The 22,726-nt window shown below is 48.2% G+C and overlaps 1 protein-coding gene across 1 annotated transcript in view; it reads right to left on the minus strand.

Annotated features, from left to right (window-relative positions):
- Appl2 (adaptor protein, phosphotyrosine interacting with PH domain and leucine zipper 2) overlaps positions 1-20,533 on the minus strand; it is a 47,416-nt gene extending 26,883 nt beyond the window's left edge. Inside the window, exons 1-2 of the mRNA XM_041673152.1 lie at positions 20,359-20,533; positions 11,817-11,915 (exon numbers count right to left, since the gene is read on the minus strand). Coding sequence (XP_041529086.1) covers positions 11,817-11,915; positions 20,359-20,412 — 153 coding nt within the window. The 5' untranslated portion in view covers positions 20,413-20,533. The remainder of the gene's footprint in view (positions 1-11,816; positions 11,916-20,358) is intronic.
- Positions 20,534-22,726: the final 2,193 nt, after the last annotated feature.

Consider the following 22,726-nt stretch of genomic DNA (forward strand, 5'->3'; position numbering starts at 1 on the left):
GCCTGGTCCTGGACCTGGCACCAAGAATGGCTAAACAGAAGCATGGTCATCCCCAAGTTCCACAGACCAAAGGAAAGCACAGCCTGGGAAGCCTGGTCGCTCTGCACGCTGGTATGCTGGTCGGGTACCAGCCCTGTCTCCGGTCCTGCCATCCTCCAGCCTCTGGCTCCAGCGGCTGGCCTACCATCTTCCCACTACCAATGCAGAAGACCTAGACGTAGTCTCTCTTGCTTCTAACGCTGTGTTCAGACTGCTCTTCAGCTCAGGGTTATTTCTAAGATGGTGCCAGAGCACAGAGTGTGTCTCAAGGTGACTTTTGTGGCCTTGGCTTCCACTCATTCTTTCTCTGGGGCTGTTATTCAAGGGCAAGTCCTACACTCAAGAGGACCTAGCCTATTAGAGAGAGAACCCATGTTCTGGGACCTTCTCAGCAGAACAAGCCACAGCTCCCCAGCTACCGCCATCTGCCCCACAGAGCAGGCTCAAGACTGAAAACACGGCTCTCTCTCTCCCAGAATACAGTCACACACAGTCACACTCCATCTCTCCCAGAATACAGTCACACACAGTCACACTCCATCTCTCCCAGAGTACAGTCACATTCACACTCCATCTCTCCCAGAGTACAGTCACGCACAGTCACACTCCATCCCTCCCAGAGTACAGTCACGCACAGTCACACTCCATCTCTCCCAGAGTAGTCACACACAGTCACACTCCATCTCTCCTAGAGTACAGTCACGCACAGTCACACTCCATCTCTCCCAGAGTACAGTCACACACAGTCACACTCCATCTCTCCCAGAGTACAGTCACGCACAGTCACACTCCATCTCTCCCAGAGTACAGTCACACACAGTCACACTCCATCTCTCCCAGAGTACAGTCACGCACAGTCACACTCCATCTCTCCCAGAGTAGTCACACACAGTCACACTCCATCTCTCCCAGAGTACAGTCACAGTCACACTCCATCTCTCCCAGAGTACAGTCACACACAGTCACACTCCATCTCTCCCAGAGTACAGTCACGCACAGTCACACTCCATCTCTCCCAGAGTAGTCACACACAGTCACACTCCATCTCTCCCAGAGTACAGTCACACACAGTCACACTCCATCTCTCCCAGAATACAGTCACACACAGTCACACTCCATCTCTCCCAGAGTACAGTCACACACAGTCATACTCCATCTCTCCCAGAATACAGTCACACACAGTCACACTCCATCTCTCCCAGAGTACAGTCACACACAGTTGATGGAGGAAGGTCATTGGCTAATAAAGGCACTGCCCTGGCCCATTTTATTGGTTAGAGGATAGGTGGGAGGAGTAAACAGAACAGGACACTGGGAGGAAGAGGAAGTGAGGTCAGACGCCACAGCTCTCCTCTCAGGAGCAGACGCCAGAGAGAGACGCCATGCCCTGCTCCCGGGATGAAGCTCCGACCCAGGATGGACTAGGCTAGAATCTCCCTGGTAAGCGCACCTTGGGGTGCTACACACAGATGATTAGAAATGGGCTAAATTAATATGTGAGAATTAGCCTAGAAGATAAAGGGCCAAGCAGTGTTTAAAAGAATACAGTGTCCGTGTAATTATTTCGGGGCATAAGCTAGCCGCCGAGCAGGCAGCCGGGGTGCTGGGGACGCAGCCCCGCTGCCCTTATTACTTCACACAGTCACACTCCATCTCTCCCAGAGTACAGTCACACACAGTCACACTCCATCTCTCCCAGAATACAGTCACGCACAGTCAACTCCATCTCTCCCAGAGTACAGTCACACACAGTCACACTCCATCTCTCCCAGAATACAGTCACGCACAGTCAACTCCATCTCTCCCAGAGTACAGTCACACACAGTCACACTCCATCTCTCCCAGAGTACAGTCACGCACAGTCAACTCCATCTCTCCCAGAGTACAGTCACACACAGTCACACTCCATCTCTCCCAGAGTACAGTCACACACAGTCACACTCCATCTCTCCCAGAGTACAGTCACACACAGTCACACTCCATCTCTCCCAGAGTACAGTCACACACAGTCAACTCCATCTCTCCCAGAGTACAGTCACACACAGTCACACTCCATCTCTCCCAGAGTACAGTCACACACAGCCACACTCGAGTTCCTGGCTTCAACTGCCTTCCCTGCCCCGAGTGCTGCTCCTTTGGGGCTGATCACAGGTGGCAATCACGGGGCCAAGGAAACAGGTGAACACACAGAACCCATCACCTGTTTAGAGGGGCAGGCAATAGTTCTTGGCACCCGGCACCTACTTAACATGTTCGATTGATGGAGGAAGGACATTGGCTAATAAAGGAACTGCCCTGGCCCATTTTATTGGTTAGAAGATAGGTGGGAGGAGAAAACAGAACAGGATACTGGGAGGAAGAGGAAGTGAGCTCAGAGACTCCACAGCTCCTCCTGGGAGCAGACGCCTCAGAGAGAGACGCCATGCCCCGCTCCCGGGATGAAGCTCCGACCCAGGATGGACTAGGCTAGAATCTCCCCGGTAAGCGCACCTTGGGGTGCTACACACAGATGATTAGAAATGGGCTAAATTAATATGTGAGAATTAGCCTAGAAGAGAATGGGCCAAGCAGTGATTAAAAGAATACAGTTTGTGTGTTGTTATTTCAGGGCATAAGCTAGCCATGTGGGCGGCCGGGTGTGGGGGACGCAGCCCTGCCGCCCCTATTACCACATATGGCGCCCACGTGGACAACTGCTTCCACATAAAGCCTGAGACAGCTTGGGAAGTAATTCTAGAACAAAATGAAAGCATTGTGCCTGGTTTCTTGGTAGCAGCAATTTCTCGGTTCTACTCTGCTTGCTAGAGGCAAGTAAGCGCCTCATTTAAGAGAGGCTTCCTGACTCAGCTTTAGCTGCAAAGCCTGCAGCTCATTAAGAGGTCCTGCCACGAAACACTTAAACGGTGTTGACGAAAAGCTGAACACATGCTTTTCGGTTTTCAGCCATAACAGGAAAAAAGCTGCGCCATTTAAAAATGCCGGCTTTCTGGGCCGTCCTGCCAGGGCAAACTCTGACTATTTGAGGCAGGAGGGCCGGCTACTGAGAGAGGACTTGAGTGTTGTCTGTTGTAGCTCGCTTGCTGGCTACAGCCAGTACCTCAGCCATGAGGCTGGAAAGCTAAGGAATGGGCTGGATCCAGCCGGCAAAGCCACGCCTTTAATCCTACTGATATTGCTTGGTAAATTAAAGACTCGTGTGGTCAGAAAAAGAGAGATATACAGTAAAGAGAGATTCAAAGACAAAGAAAATTTTTAAATGGTTTACAGTGTGTTAAAAATATATGCAGACTAAAAGTTGAAGTTCTTAAAGTAAAAAACATAAAAAAAAAGGAAGAGAGTTGTTGTGTGTGGTAGCACACGCCTTTAATCCCAGTGCCTAGAAGGCAGAGACAAACAGATCTCTGTGAGTTCAAGGTGTAGTAGCTTACACCTTTAATCCCAAATGCCTGGGAGGCAGAGACAGGCGGATCTCTGAGAGTTCAAAGACAGCCTGGTCTACAGAGTTACTTCAGGTCAAAGATACAGAGAACCTATCTCAAAAAGCAAAAAGTTAAAAGTAAAAATAAACTAAATAGAGGTTAAAACAAAGCTGCACAAAGATGGAAAATACACAGAGAATTTTGATACTGTATGCTATTATGCTCTCTTTGAATTGTTTGAATGCTGAGGAAAGAGCAAAAGCTACTAAAAGATATTTATTTATAAATGCTGCTGAGCTAATCCAACATAGATATTTTGTTGCCTTGAATTTGAAATTTGGACCTAAGGACATGATGCTTTGGAAAGGAGTTTCTTATTTTGTTTTCACAGAGGATGAGACGCTGTTCATTTCTTCTATTCTGATTTGGTATGATGGACCACGCCCTCCTGAAGGGTTGGTGTGAACGCCTTCAAAAAATTGCTTCGCTCAACTGCCAACTGAGATGAAGCTAACACACAGGTTATACCGTGAAAGACCTAATTAACGACGCCCCCATTCAGCAGGAAGCAGTTTGGAGAGAAAAAACTGCGCCCATGTTCCCAAATATGGTTTATAAACGTTCTTTTACATTTAAAGGGGGATATGATATAGGTATGAATTGCATTGGTATGGATTTTGCTTTATTGATAGAGATTTACGGTCAATTTTGTTATATGTATAAGTGTTTCTGATTTTGATTGAGGTATTGTGGTTGTGTAATTCATTTAAATATGTACTGTATAATTAAGAAATATAGGTTGTTAATGGATAATCATCGATAATAGTAAAGCTTGTAGTCATGTTAGTTAGATTTTCTAGATATATAGAGATATATTTTAGATAGACATTCTTCATGTCTTTCAAAGATTACAGAATAGGACATTTAATGTTTTAATAACTGAGGACTTTTCATGACAATGAGACACTCTGCTCCTGGCAGCACCAATCTACTTCAAGAGGAAGATGGGCATCGAAGAGGCTCGTTATGGAGTTTTGATAGCCATTTGGGCAAGAAACTGCTCTTGCCTGGACTATTGCATAAACTGGACACAGAGAACCCGCAGAGAGAGGACTACTGAACTTGCCTAAGGTGAGATGATCTTTCGGGGTTCCTGATTCATTTTGAAAGAGTCTGCGAGACATTCTGCAGGACACAACAGATAGTGACTGAACTGACTTTGAATTTTCCTGCTTTATGGAGATGTCTGCTGGATACCATGGGCCTGAAGGCTGAAGATGGATGCCCCAATGGTACAGAAGAACTTTGGGTGACTGTCCAGGCAGCGAGATGTCTTTGTCATTTCTAGAGTTTGAAGTTTCTTAGTTCTTGTTTACTTAGGTAGTATTGTATCTTTCTGGAGTCTTTGATGGAGTTAAGAATAGTTAGTTATAGTTATAGTTTTCCTTAGTTATGATAAAGATTATTGTAACTTTTACTTGATAACTGTTTTGTTATATGTAATTTTGCTATGTTAAAGTTAAAGCTTTTTTTTTTTTGTTTAAACCGAAAAAGGGGAAATGATGGAGGAAGGACATTGGCTAATAAAGGAACTGCCCTGGCCCATTTTATTGGTTAGAAGATAGGTGGGAGGAGAAAACAGAACAGGATACTGGGAGGAAGAGGAAGTGAGCTCAGAGACTCCACAGCTCCTCCTGGGAGCAGACGCCTCAGAGAGAGACGCCATGCCCCGCTCCCGGGATGAAGCTCCGACCCAGGATGGACTAGGCTAGAATCTCCCCGGTAAGCGCACCTTGGGGTGCTACACACAGATGATTAGAAATGGGCTAAATTAATATGTGAGAATTAGCCTAGAAGAGAATGGGCCAAGCAGTGATTAAAAGAATACAGTTTGTGTGTTGTTATTTCAGGGCATAAGCTAGCTGAGCAGGCAGCCGGGGTGCCAGGGACGCAGCCCCGACGCCCCTATTACTACATTCGATGATTGATGTGTGAAAAGGTCCAGAGACTCATCTAAACTAGCTCCTATAGACCAGGCTGGCCTCGAACTCAGAGATCTGCCTGCCTCTGCCTCCCGAGGGCTGGGATTAAAAGTGTGCACCATCACTACCCAGCTAAACTCCAAATCTTAAACACCTGCAACCAAACTGAGACAAACTCCTGGCATACAGGCCTGCACCACAAAAGACCATAAAACACGAAGGCCAGAGGAGGACGTGGATGCCCATCCTCTGAAGAAAGGGTCTCCACCACGGGCCACACAAACAGTGCCTGCTTTGAGTAAGTGGAGCTTGTCTGTGGCTGGCACCTGCCCAGGCTCTCCCTGTGGGTTGGAACTGGCATAATCAAGAATCACTAAGTAGCAGCTAATACTGTGTGGCTGGCCCCTGCCCTCTCCTTTCTCCTTCTATTTATCCTCTCTGTCCGCCAGCCCCGCCTATCCTTGCTCCTGCCTCGCTACTGGCTGTTCATCTCTTTAGGAGGACTATCAGGTGTTTTAGACAGAGTAACACAGCTTCACAGAGTTAAACAAATACAGCGTAAACAAAAGTCACACACCTGAAAATAATATTCCCCAACAAGAACACACACATGCAGTGCCTGACCTGGTGTGATACTTGTGTGTGTTTAACGAATGAAGAAGCCTGGCTGCCTCCTACAGGCTTCACCTTCTGCCGCCAGAGTCACAAGGTGGACGCCTGCTCTCATTGCTTCCCGACAGGCACAGCAACCTGTTCAGCTTAAGAGCTAACTCTCTCTGTGTGTGCATCGTCTGTGTGTGCGTGCATGTGTGTGCGTGCATGTGTGTGTGTGCGTGCATGTGTGTGCGTGCATGTGTGTGCGTGCGTGTGTGTGCGCGTGCGTGTGTGTGCGCGTGCGTGTGTGTGCGTGCGTGTGTGTGCGCGTGCATGTGTGTGCGTGCGTGTGTGTGCACACACACACATACTTAAAGAGAAGCAATTTCTTCTCCATTTATTTGGTGTCAGTGTGCGAGCATGTGGAACTCAGACAAAGGAACCTGTGGGGTCAGTTCTTTCCTTTCACACATGGGTTCGGGGGGGATGAAACTCAGGTCATCAGGCTTGGTGACAAGCATCTTTCCTGCTAAGCCATCTCTCCTGACCTGTAACTTTGCACAGTGTTTAAATGTTTTCACTCCCCTTCTCTCTCATTTTGCTTCAGCTGGAGATTACTCTTTCTGCATCCAAAGCAGGCTTTTAGGGCCCACGGTTTTCAGATCTGTTTGGGGGGCAATATTTCTATGCTCAAGCATGAGGAAGAACAGCTTCAGAGCTGGGTGTGGGGTACACAACTTTGTTTCACACTGGCCAGGGCTTCATGGTAAGACCCCCATCTCAAACAAACGAATGGCCAAAACCCCAAACCAAGGGGAGCAGCTGCAGAGAGATGACCGGATTAACCTGCTTTGCTGGGGGAAGAAAGGAGCTTTACCACGGCTGTCTCTTTGAAGAGAAACTCACCAAGGGCTGGAGACAGGTCAGTGGGTAAGAGCACTTGCTCTTCTTGCAGAGGACAGGAGTTTGACACCCAGCACCCATGCAGGGGGCTCTTTAACCCCAGCTCCAGGGGGATCGACACCCACACTCTTAAAAACTTTATCTAATTTATTAAGACACTGCCCCAGACCAAAGCCACCAACCAGAGCGGCTCGTCTTCCGCTAGTGGAGAAAGGGCCGGTACTGAGAACCGCCAGTTTCACTACCCTAGCAACAGACAGCCTTCCTGGCCATGGCCAGAGCCCCCATCTGTCTGACAGCTGAGAGGATGATCTATCTAAACAGCTCTCTCCTAAGCCTGAGTCCAGTGGTAAAAAATAAAAATAAAAAAATAACTTTAAACATATTTAGGAAAGAAACAATTATCAGACGCACAGATTTAAAGCAAGTACCGTATCAAATGTATTGTATGCCAAATGTGTGTCAGCGAAACTGCATAGACGTCTTTATGTTCTTGTCTGGGCACTTCAGGCATTCTGAACACTTGTCCGGTACTGAAAAGCAGCACAGAGTCCTAAGCAACCAGCTTTTGCTCGCTAGTATGAAGGGTGTGTGCCTTCCTCTTCCTCTGCACTGAACAGCCATGATGGGGGCTCACTCCTAGCATGGGCAATGGCTCTTCTGCCAGCTGAGAGACAAAATGGGCCCACACGGGCCCCTGCCCCAAGACGCCAACCCCCTTGCTAACTTGCAAGCTCACTTCAGAGGTTAAGCCAGATGAAATCTAAACACCCTCCAAACAGCCACAGTAAGGGGTCAGCTCTCAGAACTCTATTTTTCTTTTTTAAAACTGTAATTGTCACATTATCATTGTGTGAATATAGCAACAGGAGTTATGCATACATACTGTGCAGTGCGTGTGCACACACCTGATTTTATTTATACAATGTCTGTAACCTAGATAATTTGTATCCTAACCTTCAAGGAGGGCATTCTGTTCTACTGGGTATATAATTAAAAAACAAACAAAGAAAGAACTAGCTAATCATGTCATTATCAAACTAGTGTATTAGGACCCGACTATAAACTAGTGTATTAGGGCCCGGCTGTAAACTAGTGTGTTAGGAACTGACTATAAACTAGTGTATTAGGGCCCGGCTGTAAACTAGTGTATTAGGAACTGACTATAAACTAGTGTATTAGGGCCCGACTATAAACTAGTATGCTAGGGCCTGACTATAAACTAGTGTGCTAGGAACCGACTATAAACTAGTGTGTTAGGAACTGACTATAAACTAGTATGTTGGGACCTGACTATAAACTAGTATGTTAGGGCCTGACTATAAACTAGTATGTTAGGGCCCAGCTGTAAACAAGTGTGTTAGGGCCCGACTATAAACCTCTACAAATTCTCCTCTGCAGGACGGCACCTTTCAGTATTTTATAAGCCATAGAAACCGTATCTGATTACAGGGTAGAAGGCTAAGGTATAAACAGGTACATTTATTGAAGTCTAGCACATAACATGGTCTACGATGTAATTAATATTAGTAAAGATAAAGAGGGCACTGTTTATAAATCCAATACATGACAGCCATTTCTTTATGTTAGACACCCGCTTGCTCTTTCATTCCTGAGGTCATACTTAATGTCAACATTAACTTCAGAGTCCTTTTATGTTCCCAAAGATCCCTGGCCTTTCTCTAAATTAGTCTGTGTTCACATGGCGTACGGAAAGTGTCTCTACCCAGAGAACGACTCTTGTCCCGATTCCCAGTCAAGGCTTCTAGCTTTCTGTTCTGAGACATCAACTTTAATCTCACCTTCTCTATTTTCTTGCTCTTCTCTTTCTAAACTAAGCCCAGAGGACACTCATTGAGCAGAATCCGAAGTGTACCCAGCAGGCTGATTAAAAATACCTGTGTCTTACCGGCCACATGAAACTACTTTAAAAACATAATAGTGAAAAACTATGTCTTGGTTAAAAAAAAAATCAAACTCTAATATAATTCAATATATTTAAGTATAAAATATTTAAGGAATAACATGAAATAAAACCAAAAGAGTTGGGGGCAGGGGGATGGCCAGAATGAAAACAGAAAAGTATTACTAACTTAAAATATACACATATCAAAGCAAGCAAAACACATCTCGGTCCTTCCAGTAAACCTGAAAAGTCATGGCCTGCCCGTGCCCATCTGGATGCTGCTGCTGGCCAGCTGGCAAGGGCATTTCCGCAGCTCTGCAGCAGCCAGCAGGGAGGAGGGCTGTGGCCGGAGGACAGACCACATGACGGCCATGTGCTTCGAGTTAAAAGCCCAGCCCAGCCTCTCGGTATGCAAGACCTACTTAATTTTGGCACACTGAGCCACAATTCTGGCCTAGAAGAAAAAAACGCGGTAGGAAGTGTTTGGACTCAGCAGCCAATGGCTGTCACAGTTGTGGAGAGCAGGGCAGAGATCCTGCAAGTGGGGGACACAGAGCCATTGAGGTCTCGGAGCTTGGGAGCATTAAAGAGGAGGCTGGACCGTTTAACGGCAGCATTCAAAGTCACTAAACAGCAAGCAAGGAGGTCAGAGATAAGTACGGCCAATTTTTTTTCCTATTGTATAAATCTGGAATACTCAGAGAAAACTAGAAAAACATTCTAAATAAGTCATCAAGGAAAATCGTAGAAAAGTCCTCATGTTCCCACATTCTGAAAGGTTTATCAAAATAAATGAGGGCTGACGATCACAGACAAGTACAAAGCTCTCCTGAACATCAGACTAGGTCTGCGGCCTGGGAACGGGGCTCGGCAGCAGAACACTTGCCTAGCACGCCTCGAGGCCCAGGTTCAAAGCCTAGCACTGCAACAAACTGTTTGTTTGTTTGTTTTGAGGCAGCATCTCACCAAGTAGCCCGGGCTGGCTTCAAACTCAGTGTCCCACCAGCAAACACACTATCTGTTTACTAAGTCATTCTGGCCTGATCCTGCGGTTTGTGAGTCTCTCTCTCTAGCCCTGACGCTGGCTCTGAACTGCCTAGACTAGGTCCTTACTCCAGCGCCCCATGGCCCCTCAGAGCTCGCGCTTCAAGAGGGCACTGTGAGCTGGGTGTGCTGGCATGTGTCTGGGAGAGAGGCAGGAGGATCAGCAGCTACACACTGAGCTCTGGGCCAGCCTGGCTCACTAAGAGCCTGTCTCAGAAAATCAAGAAGAGGCCGGGTAGTGGTGGCGCACGCCTTTAATCCCAAGCACTCCAGAGGCAGCGGAGAATCTGTGAGTTTGAGACCAGCCTGGTGTACAGAGTAAGTTCCAGGACAGCTAGAGCTACACAGAGAAACATGGTCTCAAACAAAGAAAAGAGGAAGAGAGGGAGAAGGGAGGGAGTCAGGTGAGCCTCCTCCTAGGCCTTCCCACATTCAACAGCAACTGTCTGTCTCCTGACCTTTAAGTTCTCTAAAGGCTGAGACTAGGGCTCTTACGGCGGATACTGAGTAATGACTATATACGAATATATTTTAAATTGTACTTTATTGCTTCCTTTTGTGTATGGATGTGATTTATGTGTGGCTGTGCATGCCAAGCACACAGGCGGGGGTCAGAGAACAACCGGTAAGAGTTGGTTTTCTCATTCTACCATGTCAGTTCTGGGAATGGAATTTAGACCGTCAAGCCTGGTGGTAGGTACCGCGACCCTCTGAGCCATCTTGCTGGCCCCACTAGCTATACATGGCTGCCTGTGGCATTTATATCCTTCAAATCATCAAAGAGCGAAAGGAATGTAAGCACATACAGATTTAGGGTCACTGGAAACTATCTACTGTTACTGATACTCTGATGAGTAACAATTCTGTATGTCAGTGACTCACATCTTCCTTAGAAAGCGACACATGTGGCCGTTCTTGTTTGTAAAGAGATTTACTTTCGCTACTCAGCAAATTATTTTGCATGGATTTGCAAGTCGAGATATTTGTTCCTCAAAACAAAGAGGCACCCCCATCTTCAGAGGAAAGCCTTTGAAAAGCCATTTCTGTCCTCCCACACTGACATCCAAGACTGCCCAATAACGAGAAAAACAAACGGCATCGAGACACTGAGCTCACTCATTCACAGCGGGGAGAGCGGACGCCAGTGTCTCCCTTTGGGGTTGGAGTCAAAAGAAAATCAAAAGCAGTTATGTGGGCCCTCTCCTGTGCAGGCTACAGGAAGACCCCAGCTCTGTCTCAAAGGAAACAAGACTGTCTTGGTTTTCCGAGAAGGAAAATAAGAAAAACAATTCTGATATGTGAACATGTTCATGCAAGGGGGTACATATCTATACATGTGTGCAAACATGTTCGTGCATGGGGGTACATATATATATACATGTGTGCAAACATTTTCATGCATGGGGTACATATCTATACATGTGTGCAAACATGTTCGTGCAAGGGGTACATATATATACACATGTATGCAAACATGTTCGTGCATGGGGTACATATCTATACATGTGTGCAAACATGTTCATGCAAGGGGTACATATATATATACATGTGTGCAAACATGTTCATGCATGGGGGTACATACACGTGTGTGAACATGTTCATGTATGGGGGTGCATATATAGACAAGTGAACACGTCCACAGAGGCCAGAGCTCAATCTCCCATTCCTCCCTTAGAAGCCATCCCCCTTCCTGAGATGGTCTCTCCCTCGGAGCACACAGATTAGGGGTCTGCCTGTCTATACCCAGAAACACTGGGCAGACACTAGCCCAATACCATGCCCAGCTCTGTTAGATGGGTTCTGGGGTTCCACCTCAGGTCTTCGCTAAGCCATTTTCTCGGCCTCTGATTGGTTTTATTGCAAAATTTTAAGTGAGATTTCTTTTCAGACTCAAACTTTTCATCCTCCAGAGAAGGGTGAGCGGCATACCTGTGCTCCATAGACACGTTGCATGGCCTGCAGCAGCTGGTTGGTGTAGTCTGTGAGGGTGCCAGCATCTTCTTCAAATACACTCAGCAAGGAGCGCGTCTGCAGGCAGAGAAGAAGGGGTTAATTTTACTCTCAGCAACAGCTAGGCAGGAGGAAGGGGCCCATTGAGCACAGGACAGTATCTGTCTGGTTAACTCTGCTCTCATCCTTCCCACAACAGAGCAGGAACAAGCAGACAACACCTGCTCAGGACCAGGAGAGAGAGCCCATTCCCACAGGCTGGGCGTGCAGCTCAGTGGAGAGTACCCAAGGCCCTGGCTCTCACTCAACACCGCAGGAAACCACGAAGGATAATTGTCTGTGCTGACCTCAGCGCCTACCCATGCCCAAGTCCACTCAGCAACCAGTGTCGGAAAGGACAGCCTCTCCTTCTAGTCCACACAGGGAACATGAGTCCCACAGCACCGGGCTGGTCAGCCAGCAGAGCCACCTTAATACTCAGCCTCCACCAGCTGCTCGGGTGTCTGCAGCCCAGGGTACCCTGCAGACAGCCACTGTTTCCTCTTAAGATAGCATGCAGTCAGATTCTGTGGGGGTGGGGAGGGGGGAGGGTAGTAGAACTTTTTAAACTCATGGCCAGGTATCGCAAATGTCCTGGCCCAGTGGTAGAAGCTCTTGGCGTACAACTCAAGTGGCAACCATTATGCTGGCCCCTTCTCTCAGGAAGAGCTCAGTCCTGAGGGCAGCAGCGCCTAGAAGGTAGTTCCTGCCACACTCACACAGTACGTGGACACTAGAGGGTAGTTCCTGCCACACTCACACACAGTGCGTGGACACTAGAGGGTAGTTCCTGCCACACTCACACACAGTACGTGGACACTAGAGGGTAGTTCCTGCCACACTCACACACAGTGCGTGGACACTAGAGGGTAGTTCCTGCCACACTCACACACAGTGAGTGGACACTAGAGGGTAGTTCCTGCCACGCTCACACAGTGTGTGGACACTAGAGGGTAGTTCCTGCCATGCTCACAGTGTGTGGACACTAGAGGGTAGTTCCTGTCACGCTCACACAGTGTGTGGACACTAGAGGGTAGTTCCTGCCATGCTCACACACAGGGCGTGATACACCCTGAGCACTAGTGAAATCTTTACATGCTGGGTGGTGTGTGAACAGACTTATGGCATCATGTAACAGAGATCTATTCACATATGTGAATTTGCAACAGTGGTCAACAGCCAACGAGACGAAGCAGGAACAGGAAGCCAACAGTGAGGTCACACACATAGCACTTTGCAAACCATTAATGCTCATCACTTTCTTGCAACTGAATTTCAATTCCTTCTTTTTCTAAGCTATCTAAGCTAAAATAAGGTCAGAAGTGGTCTATGTGGCCACTATGTTCTGCCACTCCTGGGGTCTCCCTGCTCCTAGGTCACCACCTACCGGGACCAGAGCTCCCTGGACCCAGACACTCTGAGAGCCTAGAGTAAGGACCTAGCTTTGGGATCTTCATTTCTCCCACCAGGCCTACTCTTGACTTTGCTCACAAGCTGGGGGCTTATCCTTCTTTGCCCTGGGTCTTCCCGGTCAAACGTAGAGTGAAGGGATCACAGGCAATGAACCGTGAAACATAAGACAGTTTTGTACACAGTTCTCCATGAGGACGGGTGCTCACACGGCAGACCGCTCCTGCCAGAAGAGTTCCGCAAACTTCCTAAAGTTCAGACTCAGAGCAGGAGATGCACCGATACCAGGTATAAACAAAGACGGCGTCAAGTGACACACAGCTAAATAGAACATACGCACAGATTTTCTTTACCATTCTATTCTGTGTGAATAAGCATCACTGCTATGACCCCCCAGATGTCAGAATCCAGACGGATGACCATCAGAAGGAAAAATGGCAGCTCCTGAAAGTGTCCTGTTTGGTTATTAAAATGGTGACCTGCACTCAGCAATCATGGCATTTGCCTCCCTGCTCTCAGACCGAGTGTGCTGAAACCCCAGCCAGAGGACTGAGGGGACGAAAGTGACATCAAGGTCAGTGGGGGCTGAGCCTGCTGGGGAGTCTCAAGGACCAGGACGCTGTGATGTGGGGGGTGCTCACAGCTGGTGCTCAGAGCTTTAAAAGGTGGCTTCATCTGAATGCTACAGCCGTGCGCATATCTAAGGGTGCCATCCAACAGTACAGTTGCCTGTGTGTTCATATCTAAGGGTGCCATCCAACAGTGCAGTTGCCTGTGTGTTCATATCTAAGGATACCATCCAACAGTACAGTTGCCTGTGAGTTCATATCTAAGGGTGCCATCCAACAGTGCAGTTACCGTGTTTATATCTAAGGATGCCTTCCAACAGTACGGTTGCCGTGTGTTCATATCTAAGGATGCCATCCAACAGTACAGTTGCCCGTGTGTTCATATCTAAGGGTGCCATCCAACAGTACAGTTGCCCGTGTGTTCATATCTAAGGGTGCCATCCAACAGTACAGTTACCTGTGTGTTCATATCTAAGGATGCCTTCCAACAGTACGGTTGCCGTGTGTTCATATCTAAGGGTGCCTTCCAACAGTACAGTTGCCCGTGTGTTCATATCTAAGGGTGCCATCCAACAGTACAGTTACCTGTGTGTTCATATCTAAGGGTGCCTTCCAACAGTGCAGTTACCTGTGTGTTCATATCTAAGGGTGCCTTCCAACAGTGCGGTTACCTGTGTGTTCATATCTAAGGGTGCCTTCCAACAGTGCGGTTACCTGTGTGTTCATATCTAAGGGTGCCTTCCAACAGTGCGGTTACCTGTGTGTTCATATCTAAGGGTGCCTTCCAACAGTGCGGTTACCTGTGTGTTCATATCTAAGGATGCCTTCCAACAGTGCGGTTACCTGTGTGTTCATATCTAAGGATGCCTTCCAACAGTGCGGTTACCTGTGTGTTCATATCTAAGGGTGCCTTCCAACAGTACAGTTGCCGTGTTCATATCTAAGGGTGCCATCCAACAGTGCGGTTACCTGTGTGTTCATATCTAAGGGTGCCTTCCAACAGTGCGGTTACCTGTGTGTTCATATCTAAGGGTGCCTTCCAACAGTGCGGTTGCCTGTGTGTTCATGATCCAATGCTGCAGGGTCCCACAGAGCCTACAAAGATCCAAACACCCTTCTTACTATAAACAGCATGCCTGGGGACACAAGAAGTAATACAACTGGATTATGGAGATTTTAATTTTTAAAATTATTACTTGTTCATTTAGCTGAACCCTAATGTTTTCTCATTATACTCTAAGGAACAAAATAAAGATGAGTGATGGCTAGAAGAGGAGGGATACACAACCGTCTCCTACAAAGTCAGCAGGAAGAACTCCAGGGGAACTCCTTGGATCAGACACTGATAGGCACGGGACATTTGACACTAACGCAACAGCTTCATAACCAGATACCGTGGTCACATTACGCTTGCTTTCCAGGAGCTGAAGCTGGGGCTCAGGGCTCAGGGTGTTCCATCTCTGTTCTAGGTTCCTTATACGTCACACTTACAACACTGAGGGAAGACAGGGCAGGAGCTCCAGCAGAAACCACGGAGGAACACTTACTGCTCACTCTTGGGCTCCTGCTACAGAGCTTCCTTAGCCCGGGTGCCCTTCCCCACCCATGCACTGGACCCGCCCACATCAATTAATAGTCAAGACCAACCTGAAGAACAATTAGCTGACTCTTGCTATGTCACACTGATGATGACCTCCCAAAGCTGGTCCGGCTGAGACATAAATCGGGTCCACTGCAAGGACCGTGCCGCCAGCAGCATCAAGAGTCTCATCACTGGGTGTGCTCTGTGGAGACAGCCCAAGACACAGGAGGACTGGAGCTGGATTCTCTTTGACTACCTCTCTTTCCTTGTGTGTTTTGTTTTCAGGGCAGGGCTTCCCTGTGTAGCCTTAGCTGTCCTGGAACTCACTCTGTAGACCAGGGTGGCCTCGAACTCACAGAGATCCGCCTGCCTCTGCTTCCCGGGAGCTGGGATTAAAGGCGTGCGCCACCGTGGCCCAGCTGGATCATCCCACTTTCTATCCCTCACCTCCAGGAACTGTCAGAGAACTGCATCATGGTCCTGCCTTGTTTTAACCATCTGAGCACTGGACTCAAGCGGACAGTGATCACGCCCGGTAAAGAACTCCCAGTTCCCAAGGGACCGCTCTGCTACACACAACATCAGCATCCACTGTGCCCAATGTATGGGCAGAGAGAGGAATGCCCTGACACACAGAATGGATGTGTCAGGAAAGGCACACCAGATGCTCAAAGTCTCACACATGGGTCCAACAGGGGTGTGCACTGTGTGCAGACAGTAACGTCACTCACTAGGGAGCCACCGCAGTACACGGTCACGCTTGACATATGCTGTTTACTCTTCAGAACAGCTCAGCTGAGGAGCTGTTTTCATTCTCACGTTATGTGCACGCACACCAAGGCTCAGAGGCTGAATAAAAGCCCCGGTAAGTGGCAGGCTCAGGGTCTGACTCCATCCTTTCTACTAGCCTACATTCTAGGGGAATGTCTGCAGCCGGACAAGCAAGACCAAGCACTCTGTGGGCCTGACCTCAGCTCCACAGCATTCCTTTACCTTAGAGTAAACATCCGGGTGTTACCTAACCAAACAGCCCTGACATTCTCAATAGCACACAATTGTGTAAGCACCCAATTTCAAAGCGCCCATACTTTGTTTCTTTAAAATGTAAGTTAAACAAAGATGTTTATCCCCCTAATTTGGTGTAGGGAGAGAAACATCATAACAGAACCACGACGAATGGAAAAATGTGCTGTTCGCAGAGCTACGGGATAAACTCCATCTACAAGGAAGCCACACAAAACCGGGCGTGTTTGGAAGCATCTCACTGAGATAAAGAATGCTCTGATTGCTGAGGAGGACTGCGCCCAGCTGGGCCACGGCACGACCTCAGAACCAAGTCTTTCATCTCTGTTTCTGCTATGCCTACTGCCAAAGAAACACAGCTCAACCCACAACACCAAGGATGAAGCAGTACTTCATCCCACCTCACTGGGAAGTCGTGTCGCATACAACATGGGAGAGTAAGACACTAAAGAAGGGTGCAACGTGTGCTGCTGGGGCTCCGGGCTGTGCCTCTGTCCCTATCTATTACAGCAGGACTCACACTGTCCCGGAACAGCCGCTTATCTGCCCCAGGAACAGACCGTAGCCAGTCAAGGGCAGATAGGCCTATCTAGTTGATGGTCATGTTTCCAGCAGCTACCAGAGCCTGGCCAGCAGGGCAAAGGCTCACAGACAGGGATGGGGACGCGTCTCTTCACGTTCCAAATACTCACGCACCAGTGATCAGCAGAAAGAATACATACACCAATACTAGTTTTGCAATACAGCGTGCACACCTGCACGCTGAGGAACAGGAAAACCGTCATATCCAAGACCCATCAACTTCTATGCAGTGCTTGGGGCAATTAGGTTCAAATACAAAAGCTCCCTATTCACTATGTCCTGTGTAACCAGGTTACCCAAGCAACCTCCTAACTCTTCCGCCTCCACCAAGAAGAAACAAACAGCTCATGGGATCTCAGTATCTTTTTCCTCTCCTTGTGAATCAATATTTTGCACCATAGAAAGCCAGGTGCTAGGGAACAGGGCTAACTTAAACAGTCCCCCAGGCTGGCACGCTAAGGCCCGGCTCACTCCCCTGCACCACATAAGCAAAACCCTTTACTCCTGCTGCCTGCACTTCTTTAGGGTACACATTTGGTTTCTCTGCCCCTCCTCCATCTTACTAAGTGATCTCGAGACTGCTGGAAAGTCTGAGTGCACGAATAAAAAGCATGTAGTACCGGGCATGTGCCATGTACGATCCAGACCAGGCATGTTCAGCCCATAACCCAAGAGAGACATGAATGCAACTCGATGCAGAATTACAAGCATTCTTAACTCAATCAGATTTCTGCAATTTTTTCTTTTTGCAACTCTCCAGTGTAAACTTTGGAGATGAAAATAGAGCCCACAGAAGCCAAGAGGTTGGACAATCCTGAATTCTAGGCATTTGCTCTTGTTTAATTCTTTCACATAAAAAGAAAGAAATGGTTTCAGTGCTACTCAATTCCACGCCTCTGGGTCTCCTGGGAGGAGAGCTGCCATCCTGCACACACTACACAGAAACCAGAGACAGCCAAGCTCTGAGGACTGTGAAAGATGCCTAAAGCTAGCTTCTCTCCCATACAGCAGCCACACTCAGAAGCCCAGAGAGGAGAGAACCAGTCTCAACAGCAATGACAGATTCCTACAGGTGGCTCAACGTGTAAGGGCACTTGTCACCAAGTCTAACGACCTGCAATCAATCCTTGGAACCCACATCGTGGAAGGAGAGAAGCGATTTCCACAAACTGTACTCTGACCTCCACGTACACATGCCCACAGCCACACACATCTATAGGAAGGATCAGGAAATGTCGCAGAAGGGGGGGGGGGGTGGAGAGAATGAGGGGTAGTGTTGTGGAATGCTTCTTCTGGACACACTCAGCCCTCCAGCTCATGAACTCATAGCAATGTGGTCACCTCCACAAGATAACGCCAGCCAACATCCCAGCATCAAATGGAGGCACCCAGAGGCCCCACCCTCAGCTGAGAAGCTGGCTGCTGATGGCTTCTGGGAGGGACAGTTTTCTTTGGGGGTGTGGCTGCTGGGAGGTCACCCTGGTTCCACTGGATGGCCAGACACACCCATGCATATGAGGAAAGCAGTCATTAGATTTTGTGTGTTATGGGGGGGGGGACAGGAAAATGGGTGGGAAACAGGCTGGAGGGGGTGTCTGGAGAAAGGGGAGGGGGGAAGGAGGGGATATGATAAAGATACACTGTGTAAATACGTGAAATTATTAAGGAATAAAAAAATATTCCTTAGAAGAAAGACAACAAAACAAGTGTCCAAATTAAATAAATAAGAACTTTATAACTTTGCAGGGAAGCCAACTATCTAATAAGCCTTTACTAAAGAAAAAAGTGTTTAAAAAGTTAAGAAGAATGCCAGATAAGAATGACAATGTGTCTAAACATTGTGCCCCCCCCCCAGCTCAAAGTTGTAGATCATGTAGATAGGATATAATTTTAAACTGCTCTACCACCTTCAAGACCATCGGCTCCACGTCCCTTGTCTCCTGTAGTTTCTGCAGATGAGAAAATTGAGCCAGAACTGCAACCCAGGTCTCCAGACTCGTTGCCAGTGTCTTTCTGTGTCTCCCAAAACCGAGTACATCCTTTATGCCACTCAGAAAAAGAGCACACCCACTCGTGTGACGCCCTGGAACGCTACCCCGGGTTACGTCCACAAGGACAGCCTGGCTCAACCATCGCCACGGCTGGCTAGGAAAGCAGTCTATGGTTGACCTTCAGCGTCCCCGAATACAAAGCGAATGGAGATCTCTGTTCCTAACCATGATGATCATGACTTCCACCTGCTCAAGTTCAGATTCTTAAAGCAGGTGGGGAAGACTGAAATGCCTCTCCCACCACAGGCTGTGGTCCAAACCAAACACCTGACAGCCGGCGCTGTACAAAGAGGCCGCCAAAAGTTAGCACAATAGATGCCAATCTATAAAAAGCAAACAACAACAACAAAACCCAAACAAATCAATAAAAAAAATTAGGCGTGAGAGCGCCCAGCTGTAATTTCCGCTCTCAAGATGGCAGTTCAAGGCTAGCCTGGTCTACAAAGCAAGTTTCAGGCCAGCTACGGACGGCTACTTAGTAAGACCTAGTAAGACCTTGTATCAAAAACCAAGTACTGGGAGTAATAATCACAGCTTACTTACACATCCTGCCTGAAAACAATTACAAAGAAACGAGCTCGGACACAGGTGCACACTGCCCTTTTGATTTCCCCTTCAAGGGAGAGGGGCAGAAGCGCAGGTGAGTCCGTCAGAACTCCATCTGGGAGGCGCAATTCACTCAGGAGGAAAAAAGGAAGGAGACCAGAAGGAGGGGAGAAACTGTAAAAGAACAGTTTAATCCTTTCTAACATTTTAGGGACTGAGATGCCAGGGGATAAACGTATTTAGTTAACTAAGCTAGGGATGCTGTATCAGAAAAGCTAGGAAGAGGGCAGGAGGTTAAGGGAACAGTAGCTCCCTGGAGAAAGGCGTGCTGAATTCTGAACCAACGACACTCTGCTCTGCCTGCCAGTTTTCACTCTCCAGCTCAAACGACTTGATTCACATCTCCACGATGCTAACGAAGTCCCCCCGGACACACACACCCGCACACACCACCACCACCCCGTGGCTCAAATGAGGCCAAAGTTAATTTTCTCTTCACCACTAGAAAAAGTGCCAAAGGGAGGCCTGGGTCGACCGTTCCAGGCTTTCTCTGCTTCCCATTCCGGCCCCTGCATTCATCAGTTCTCTTGAAATCGGTGGTACCAGCAGTGCCTTTGCGCACAGCGTTGGCATCTTTTCCTGCACCAGACTCTTTAAAAACTTTCCCGTTCTAAGCCCCGGGAGGCGGACAGCGAGATCCCCGACCTCCCCGGCGGTACCTGGGGGCTGTCCTGCAGCGCCTCCTCCAGCAGGAGCTTGTCTACGGCGGGCATGGCTCGGCGGCGGCGGCGGAGCGTGGGACTCGAGGCCGGGGACGCGGGACGCTCCGAGGACTGGAGGCTCAGCTCCCTGCCCGCGCCTGCCCTGAGACCGGCGGCCCGCCCCTCGGCCCGGCCCCCCGCCGCAGGGATCAACAGGAAGTGTGGCGAGCGAGGCGGGACACAGGAAGTGTGGCGACCTGGCTTCCGCGCTTCTAGTCCTCCGGGCTAACGGGGCGGGGCTGGGGAGTTCCGCCTCGAGGTCGTCCTCCCCCGTCCCAGTGGTTCCAGCTCGGGGTGGGACGATAAACTTAATCTTTGTTCTTGCGGTTGCGCTGAGTGCTTTTTCTGTGTGGGAGGAGATAAGAGTGAACAGATTTTGCGGCTGTTTCTGGTCTCTCTCTCTCTCTCTCTCTCTCTCTCTCTTTTTCTTTTTGAGTCAAGCTCTTCTGCATCCCAGGCTGTCTTCTAACTCCCTGTGTACCTGATGGTTCTGAATTTCTCATCCTCCTGCCTCGCACTCCCGAGAGTGATGGATTAGCAGGCATGCACCACCAAACCTGACTTATGTGCAGTGCTGGGATCCAACCGAGGGCTTCGTTCATGCTAGGCAAGCCCTCTACCAAAGTAGCCATATCCCCAGCCTCAGCGTCTTCTTACTTATTTTTCATTTTGGGGCGGAGGTGGGAGTTGGGTTAAACTGGAGAGGTGGCTCAGCAGTTATTGGTTATTGCAGAAGACCTAAGTTCTATTCTCAGCACCCAGGCCGCGGCTCACAAGTGGTTGTAACTCCAGCTCTCTTTGGTCTCCTTGGGCACTGCTCTCACGTGCACATATTCCCTGCATACACACAATTTAAAGTGAAACAAAACAAAATATTAATATATTTAGTGTGTGGAGCCTAAAAGACAAGTTGTGAGAGAGTTTTCTCCTTCCAACCATGTAGGTTCTGGTAATTAAACTCAGGCCTCAGGTTTGAAGGGAAGTGACATTAATCACCGAGCCATTTTGCCAACCTCTGGCCTCTTTTTTAAAATACTAAACAGCTCAGAGCACAAACGTGTGTGTGTGTGTGTGTGTGTGTGTGTGAGAGAGAGAGAGAGAGAGAGAGAGAGAGAGAGAGAGAAAGAGAGAGAGAGAGAATCATCTGTGTTATTTAGATCAGTGCTGACTGATTTGGGCCATATAATTAGGTTTAATCCTCTTGGTTCACTATGGTTTGTCATTTTGGAGGATTTCATAATGAAATTTTCAGGATTGGAAGAGGTAGATAATTTAGTTCTGTGAAGTCATTTAAAAGTGAAAAAAAGCCGGGCGGTGGTGGCGCACGCCTTTAATCCCAGCACTCGGGAGGCAGAGGCAGGCGGATCTCTATGAGTTCGAGGCCAGCCTGGTCTACAAGAGCTAGTTCCAGGACAGGAACCAAAAGCTACGGAGAAACCCTATCTCGAAAAATCAAAAAAAAAAATAAAAAATAAAAAAAAATAAAAGTGGGAAAAAAGAACACCAGCAATGAAATAGTTGAGTTATGACCATACAATGCAGACTGGAGGAAGAAGAAAGAGAAAGTCGTGTAGAAGATCCAAAGGGGAATTTGGCATATATTAATGACAAGAGTTTCAGTTGACTGACAATAGATGTCACCAAAATCAACAGGAAGAGTACAACCCTGCACAAATTCCACATCTTGCGGTAACCACCTGAACTCAATGTTGACTGTGACATCGGTAAAATCAGGAATCACCAGGAAAGGGTCATTTAGATTAGGTTAGGTCTGGCTGTCTGCGAGGGATTATTTTAAATTACTTGAGGTAGGAAGGTGTACCCTGAAAGTGGATGGCACTGTTCCCTGGGCGTGAGTCCTGGATTACATAAGAGAGAAACAAACTCCAGCATTCCCTTACTTCTGCTTCCTGCCTGAAGTGGCAGTATAGCTGGCTCCTGCCAGAAGATGCCATGTGGCCAGCTCCTGCCTGAAGATATTGTGTATCCAGCTCCTCCTGAAGATACTGTGTAGCCAGCTCCTCCTGAAGATACTGTGTATCCAGCTCCTCCTGAAGATACTGTGTAGCCAGCTCCTCCTGAAGATACTGTGTAGCCAGCTCCTGCAAGCTCCTGCTTGAAGATACTGTGTAGCCAGCTCCTCCTGAAGATACTGTGTAGCCAGCTCCTGCAAGCTCCTGCTTGAAGATACTATGTAGCCAGCTCCTCCTGAAGATACTGTGTAGCCAGCTCCTCCTGAAGATACTGTGTAGCCAGCTCCTCCTGAAGATACTGTGTAGCCAGCTCCTGCAAGCTCCTGCCTCCAGAAATTCCCTGCTGTGAAAAC

This window comes from Microtus oregoni, unplaced genomic scaffold (assembly GCF_018167655.1).
Source record: "Microtus oregoni isolate MIOR12 unplaced genomic scaffold, Mior012 000001F_ref0000356, whole genome shotgun sequence".
Lineage (NCBI taxonomy): Eukaryota > Metazoa > Chordata > Mammalia > Rodentia > Cricetidae > Microtus > Microtus oregoni.